The sequence below is a fragment of the Seriola lalandi genome, unplaced genomic scaffold (genome assembly GCF_002814215.2).
Source record: "Seriola lalandi dorsalis isolate HSWRI2012SDOR001 ecotype SW California unplaced genomic scaffold, Sedor1 jcf7180002054901, whole genome shotgun sequence".
Classification (NCBI taxonomy): domain Eukaryota; kingdom Metazoa; phylum Chordata; class Actinopteri; order Carangiformes; family Carangidae; genus Seriola; species Seriola lalandi.
This window is the reverse complement of record NW_019525453.1, coordinates 523,475-531,575: the sequence shown is the minus strand read 5'-3', so window position 1 is coordinate 531,575 and position 8,101 is coordinate 523,475. Positions and strand designations below refer to the sequence as shown.

The 8,101-nt window shown below is 40.9% G+C and overlaps 1 protein-coding gene across 2 annotated transcripts in view; it reads right to left on the bottom strand.

The window, feature by feature from the left end:
* The window catches only part of mrps18a (mitochondrial ribosomal protein S18A), a 4,546-nt gene extending 2,911 nt beyond the window's left edge, over positions 1-1,635 (bottom strand). Inside the window, exons 1-2 of one of the 2 annotated variants that reach the window (XM_023430298.2) lie at positions 1,456-1,634; positions 866-897 (exon numbers count right to left, since the gene is read on the bottom strand). In XM_023430298.2, coding sequence (XP_023286066.1) covers positions 866-897; positions 1,456-1,603 — 180 coding nt within the window. In that variant the 5' untranslated portion in view covers positions 1,604-1,634. Of the gene's footprint in view, positions 1-865; positions 898-1,455 lie in introns of both variants that reach the window. The other variant, XM_023430299.2, reaches the window with a different exon arrangement.
* Between the last annotated feature and the right edge of the window lie 6,466 nt (positions 1,636-8,101).

The window sequence follows — 8,101 nt, the reverse complement described above, 5'->3', positions numbered from 1 at the left end:
GAGCATCCTCACCAACTGCATCTCGGTGTGGTATGGTAGCTGCTCTATCGCGGACCAGAAGTCACTCCAGAGGGTGGTGAAAATCGCCCAACGCATCACCGGTTCTCCCCTCCCCTCCATCGAGGCTGTCCAGAGCAAGAGGTGTCTGCGGAAGGCGCGCAGCATCGTGAGGGACAGCTCTCACCCCAGCCACAGACTGTTTTCCCTCCTCCCCTCAGGGAAACGCTACAGGGTTCTCCGCTCCAGGACCAGCAGGTTCAGGAAAAGCTTCTTCCCTGCAGCGGTCACCCTGCTGAACTCACAACCCCGGTGTCCCCCCCCCCACACACACAACCCAGAGACTGTGACTGCCACACCAACCCCCTCAGCCACCTAACCTTGCACTGAACTGTTCTGAACCGTCTCTACTCATTGTCTAGCACTCACTGTATTTATTCCCGCTACCTCATCATGTAATTCGCTACCTCATCATTGTAATTCATTGTAATTCACAGTGTAATTTATTGTACCCTACATATGCACATCTCCACTTTACTTATGCACACCCTCACTTTACATACCTGTACAGCACACACTGGCACTTTAACTGCTCTTTTGCACTTCTGGTTAGATACTAACTGCATTTCATTGTCTTAGTACGTGTACTCTGTGCAATGACAATAAAATTGAATCTAATCTAATCTAATCTAATCTTTTGGTGTTCTTTATTGCCACTGTCATGTTGCATCTAAAACCATTAAAACATTGGGTGAATATCACATATAAAACTGATAGAGGGTTATATATCCAAAAACCAAAACACTATAGTAGATAGAATGCATGTACAGTCATTGTCAGTTTTAAATTCCAGCATACTTTTACTTACAATTATTGCTTTACCCTCTTGCTTCTCCACAACTGTAAAAAGACATAAAATGCATAAGATTAGCCATAAATTAATTAGCCATTAATCATGGACACAAATAGTGCAATTTCTATTTTTCTATACAGTGTTCCTAATCTGTGAAAGACATTTACAGCAATTATGGCGCCATGTGATACAACCTTTAATTTGTTTGATAGCAGGTAAATACAATTTCAGTTGAGTCACCAACTCAAATCAAACTTGACAAGTAGCGCTTATATGCAGTAAATCTTGACTCATTTGAGGCTACAATTAATGTGTATACATACATTTATGTGTAAATGATCAGATGTCAATAGGGAAGGACTGCCTACTTGAACTCATGGCTTCTGACATTTACCTAAAGTAATTTATTTTCTTTAACATATTTTGTTGCATTTGCGACAAGGTTAAGACGAGGCAGTGCTTCCTCAAATGTGTATACTGTATGCAGGTCTTTCTGTGATGAAATAACTGCGCTGAGATGCCTGATATCACTGCCTTTACATCAACATGCTACCTAGCTAACACCGTGACAGGGTAAAACCGTTACGTTTACAGAAAAGTCTCACCTTGGCGGATCCCTCTACTCTGGATGGTTAAAGCAGACAGCTGGGGAACATTTATCCTTTGAAGGGCACTCGCGCTGGTCCCTGTACCGGCTAATTTTAAGCCCGCAAATGAGGTCCAAACAGACCTCAACACACTGCGGGCCGCCATGTTTAATTCCTGACCTTCGCCTTCGTCTCTTCCTGTCTGATAGTCTCGCGAGAATGAAAAGAGCGACACGCTCGGTGAAGACTTCTTATGACATAGTAGAAAAGCTCCCCATACTACTCTGAACAATCTCGACAGAAAATAGGTTACAGAAGTACACAAATCAATATTAAATTGCAACCGTGCCAATGCATGATATTTTTTTGTATTTTATGAACTGGCTTGATAAAAATAAGTCTTATGGCCAAGAGGAAATTCCTTTCAAAATCCAGATAAATATATTCATTGCTGGGCTTTATGAACCTTCATCAAAAGCTTTGCCTCAAAGGACCACATATTATGAGCCGAGATGTAGATGTGATTAATCTTAAGTTAACCACAAAACACACTGCGGCACAATATCAAACAAAATTAAACACAAGAGGAAAATACCTACAAGAATGTCTTTAAAAAGACATATTGAAAAGACATTAAAACTCTAAGACAGAGAGAAAAAGTAAAAAAAAAAAAGTCATCTAGATAAAGCTAGAGGAGCCCTAGAGGAGACTTTTCCAGGTATTTATCTGCAAATAAGGTTTAAACATAACGTGCCAGTGCAGATGAAAATAAATGCTGCAGTCCGTACAATAAATTGCAGGATGTGTCTTAGGATCTGAGCGATTACTAAGAAATGCTTTCATCCTCATGTAGCTTTTCTTTAGATGCTCAGAGTTCATAACAAAGACATGGTCACTTTTCATACCTCTATTCATACCAGACTCATCTGATGAAAGTATGAGAGGCACCTAGAGGAGCAGTGTAGGAACATGCCAAACCTTTGTTGCAGAAAGCAAAAGATACAGGTAGATCCTTCATGCACAGATAAAGAGGCTCAGAGAAGATAAAGAGCTTGATGTTTGATAGTGTTATCATGAGAACACTGTGCCATTGTCCAGCTGTGATGTTTTTGTTTGCTGTTTTTCAGGTTTTATCTCATGGCTTCATTCGTTTGCATAAAGAAAGCATTAAGACAGCCAAGTCAACAATAGATGTACTTACAGAAGTACTTTCATAGATGCAGCAAAATACTCTTTATGAAACGTATTCTTGTCAAACTGTATAGCAAAGCATAGTATAACCATAATGAAACATAGACTTCTTTTGCAGGATCTCCTACAAGCGCACACATTTATGGTGGATATTATTCCCCCTTGTTACTTCACATTTAGGTATTCTTTCTGTCATTAAGGTAGGTCTCAATTTTCCAAACATAATAATAATAACAGTAATATGAAACTTTTACTTGGCCTTGAGATTCAATGTGCGTACAACATTTTCTGTATTAATATATTGTTTTTGCTCATTTCCTCCTATAAATAACACAACAAATGATAGAAAGATAATGAGTATATGAAATGATACTAATGAAATTAGATCTGGCTCTGAGATTCTTTTGGAATTAAAGTCAACCTGTGGAGTTTTTGACCACTAGTAGCGCTATGGCCAATGTTTTTATGAGCTCAGGTACATGAGCGCGAGCACACAAGCAACTTCCGCAATGTTCATTTCATTTCATTTTCACAGATTATTCCACTGACTGGCAGTTAGTGGTGGTAACACGCAATAAACAAAGGTAAGGAAGAAGAAGACTGCAAGCTAACAAACATGGATATAAACAATGCACAATTCACAATGTCAAAAAATTAGCTTTGCAAAAGTTATATAAGAGAAACACTTAACGTAAAAAGCTTCTGTTTGTTCACAAGAAAAAACACTGGGCAACTTTAAGTTTTCAAAAATTTGGAAGAGAAGATATTGCAGGTTGCAGACACTACACATCTTAGTCATTTAAGGATGGGTAGGTAATGATTTGTATTTGTCAGATCTGTGTTATTTAACACCCAGATAAAGTTAAAATTCCACCACAATTTGGAATATTGTACAGAACAACTTAATGTTGCACCCAGCATGACAAAATCGTTCTCCTCCAGTGAGGAAGAAGACAGCAAACAAGTAAACATGGAGGTAAACAATGGAGGTTTCAAAACATCCAAAAATCATCTCTCTAAATGTTTTTATCAGAAAGCAATTCCATTCAGCACGTTGGTTGGACCTCACACACAGGATACCAGCGATGTGTTTTGATGAGTAACTCTGAATGTACACATAACTTTTGTTTGTTTACTAGAAAACGCCACTTACTGGGAATGTCTTGTATATGCCTTCAGCTCACGGTTCAGCATAGCTAATTGTGAATGCAGCATGGTAAATACAACTAGGACACGTCAGGATGTTCACCATCATGGTTCCTTGGGTTCACAGCCAAAAATGTGACCAATTTCTCAAATGCCATCTAAACTGTGGAGCTTAAAAAAGCTGCATACTGAGATGTAAATGGACTTCTGTGACCGTCCTGTCTACAGAGCAAGGAGTAGATAGAGATTACCGTCACCCTGCCGCCACAAAGGAGACATTGTCTCAGTGATTAGGTTCCTTCGTCAAGGACACTTAAGCAGTCACATTCCTCGAGAGAAGCCCAAAAAATGGCATTTAAAGTGTCTGGCCACCTCCTCACAGGCTTTGATATTCAAATGAAACATGGCCCTGTACAAACAGGCCCCTCAGCTGAGGAAGCGGGGGGAGAGTAAATCAGATAGGATTTCCCTCAGATGAAAAGAGCTCGTCTGACATTTTCACAGCAAGCACTAGGGGACACTGAAGCAATGTTGGTTTGATGTCATGGTGGGAAGTTATTGCCGTGTGGAAAAGGTTAGCGTTTTCACCCCTGCCTCCCTGGATAAACTGCTGAAACGCAGCATGGAACGAGCAGATGAGCTGAGACTGGAGCGAAGATTAGTGGGCATGGTCTCATCACACAAAAACAAATCCAACCCACCCTGCTGCATTCCTCTTTTATTGTCACACTGGTCAGTTTGTTTGGTCTTTAATGTTTTGGTGTAGACTGAAGGGCCCCTGGTGCTAGCTGCTGCTGAAGAGTATAAACACAAGAAGACCTGAAAGAGGGTCACAATAGCAAAACCGTGGGATCTGAGAGTAGAATTTAGGGTGGTACCTTTTATCAAAATCACTGAATTACACAATCTAACTGTTGTGGCATAGCTTTCCCATACCTCCTTCTGATGTATGTTTCCTTAGATGAAGCCTTCTTTCAGTGAGAACCAAAAGGTTTTCGACAGAATATCTCATTCCCATGCAGATGGAATGTGTGGATTTGCTGCCATCAAATTGATGGGCACAGTCTGGTATGCAATTAAGGCATAGCTGTCACTAAGAGGCTTTCCTGGGTGATTAACTTGTAAGGGCTGTTGCATCCAAGGAAGTCAACTGAACACAATTAGCCTATTTCTAGGGAATGAGTTTGGTTAAAGGCCCCCACTGTTCGTAAGATGAGGTGAGAGGAGACTCGCTGAAGCAGACAGCTCGAGATCAAGACGTAGCTTTCATCGACCAGGAAGTGGAGCTCCAGGTCCAAGTACATCCATTGCCCTTCTTCTCAATTTAATTCAATTTTATTTACTTATCAATATTTTTACTGAAGGTGGCTAGAGCTTTCGTGCAATTGACACGAATCCTTATCACCATCCAAGTGCCCGCGAGCCCCCCTTCTCGCTTCTTCCATCCCTCGACCCTCTCACTCACTACCCTTCCCATACTTATTTGGGTGTACGTGCTAAATGGCACTGGCTTCTCCAACAATTTCACTGCTCTTTGAAGAGGCTCTTATCCCCATTTTCCCTCCGCTTGGCCCTCTGAGAGTGCCGGCTTCTATCCTCTCTCTCACACACATACCCACACATACTCAGCCTGCCTGTAAGTATACACACACACACACACACACACACACACACACACACACACACACACACACACACACACACACACACACACACACACACACACACACACACACACACACAATCAAACACAAACCTCTTCAGATGTTTGAAAACATTTTGTTCTCTCCCTTTGCAATTTTTCTTCCTGCTGGGATGTAGTTTTTGTTTTAGTTCTGAACTGGTGCTGCACCTCCTGAGGTCCAGTCCCCTTCGGTTGAGTTGTGTTTGTCTGACTTTTTAAAAGGTTCACCCCCCAATGGCTAGCAACAAGGAAGTCAATTAAAGTAGAGAGGGGATAACATCAGAAGAGTATAAAGGGACAGCAAACCTGTTTTCATCAGGATCAGTGTCACTGACCAGGAACTTTCTTCTCTCCATATGTTTTAAATTAAAGAATTGTGTCTCACCTGTAGGAACAACAAGTAAATATATTGCCAGTCTTTAATATAAGCTCAGAAGGATGATTTAATGTGATACAGGGATGTCTCATGCTGGGCTGATTTGTGCAGCACTGCCCAAATTAGTTTCCCACCATGGCTGCCCCTGCTCTTAACTTCCTACTTGTGCATGTTGCCATGACGCCTGCAGCAGCGTTCTCACATAGACCAGATGGTTTCCAGTCAGCTGCCATCCCCTTTATTAAAAGGCTGTCGGCTGGTGGTCATGTGACTTATGAGGTGAGCATTTATATTAAAGGAGCTGCAACTTGGAATTACTAACGGTTCATCCTGTTTGATATCTGAGTTACAATATGTGCATGACTTCTGGCCACTTGGGGGCAGCCCAACAAGCTGTACACACAACATTGGTATATTATCACCTAATAAATTTTATATGGTCTTATAAAATTGCTAGCAAACAGTAGCATATGTATATATCAAGCAGACATGGTAGACATTAGCATTCATTTCTAGTTGTGTTTGTGTCCATCTGACGAATGTAAGTCAAATATTCTCTTTATATTTTAGCTCTGTTTTGTACCTGGCTCCTTGGTAGTGGAAGACTTTATTTTTATAGAACTTTTCATGCAAGCAATGCCCCATTACATTTACTGACTAGCTTCACCAAGGCAGTTCCAGGACCGGGTCAGAGCCGGTGTCTAATCTGGAACCAGCTCTGCACGTTTCGACGGCCAAAGAACCGGCTCTTGGCCAGGAAAACAGTTTTGAGAGTATCGCCAACACTTTTCGGGTGTAGAACCAAGAACCGCTTACGTCAGGGTCTGGGGGGAGCTGTGACCAACAATACCAACCATTTAAAAAAAATCTAAGCTAAAGTAGTGTCTACTTAGCCTGATCCAAAGAAGAAGAAATAGCAATGTAGTCCGCATAGTCAGCATTATAGGGGAAAGTGCACACGTACACAGACATATACATACAGTGGCATAATGACTTGGATCTATGGTGGCTCTCTAGAAAGTTTGCAAGTATATGTATCTGTTGTTTTGTGCCGGGTGGGAAAGGTACAGTTGGTTTATAAAGTTTCCTGATGTGAATGAAAACCGTACTGATCAGTGCTGAGTGAATCAAAACATTCAAGTTGCGCGTTGTAAAACCAAAACAAATTACTTAAAGATGCTAAAATGCTGAGCAAAATCTGGTGACAATTATCTGACTCACTAAGACTGACACCTTTCACTTTAAACCTAGTCTTTTGATAAAGTGTAGACTGATTAGAGCAGCTTGAAGACAGAAATGTATCAATTTCTGTGCTAAAGGCCTGACATGAGCAGACGTGATGATTTAACTCAACAGCTTTCTTCTGCCTTTAAACCATTTTCATTTATCAGATGTATTGCCGTTGTACTTGTGAGTCAACTGTTTTACAGCTTTATAAACCAATTTTTGGCTGATGCTGACCCTCGCTATACTTCTCACCAGGTGTTACAACATATTAGGGTTATTTTTGTCCATTGACCTACATGGGAAATGAGTTGTTGACGGTTCCATTTCACGTCACTGAGGTGCTGCAAAGTCTCCTGCTTTTTTTCACCACTGCACATTTCATCAGAGTAATGCTTATCTTGATGCAGCCTCAAAACACACTATTCTTTCCCTCTTTGTATAGAGAGAAAGTCACGTCAGGATTTGTTGTGAAATCTGTCACTTTAATGTTGCGTTGCTTATCTACAGCACGTCATGTGAACCACCATTGCTACTTACTTCAGCTAAATGTGAACTAATTTACCTGTACTCCTTAACAGCCACTTTCTTTACTGTCATCTGTCCCCACAGTGACTGAACCTGGGTGAATGTATTGAATAGTATAGACTAGACACTGGGCTGCTTTGCAGACAGGTGAAGCCCAGCAGGGGGCAGTGGTGATTATCAGGTGAAGCTGTTTTACTGCCTCCCACTTTTTTTTTTTTCTGACTACACTGTCACCCTGCAGCAGCCACTCACTCATCAAGAACTTGAGGATTAAATATTAAAACAGATTCAACTGGATGTTATAAAGGACGCTAAACAACAGATTCCCAACTTTTAAGGCTTACTACTTTGCGTTATTGCTACACCTTGCGCAGTAATAGTACTACTTATAACCTTTCAAAAACTGTTTCATTCAGTGTAAAAGGAAGGTTACAATGGCAGGATGACAGAATAAACAGTGTCATGTTCACAAATGTAATAAAAACTCTTAGACACTTAATGACTTTTCCTCCATA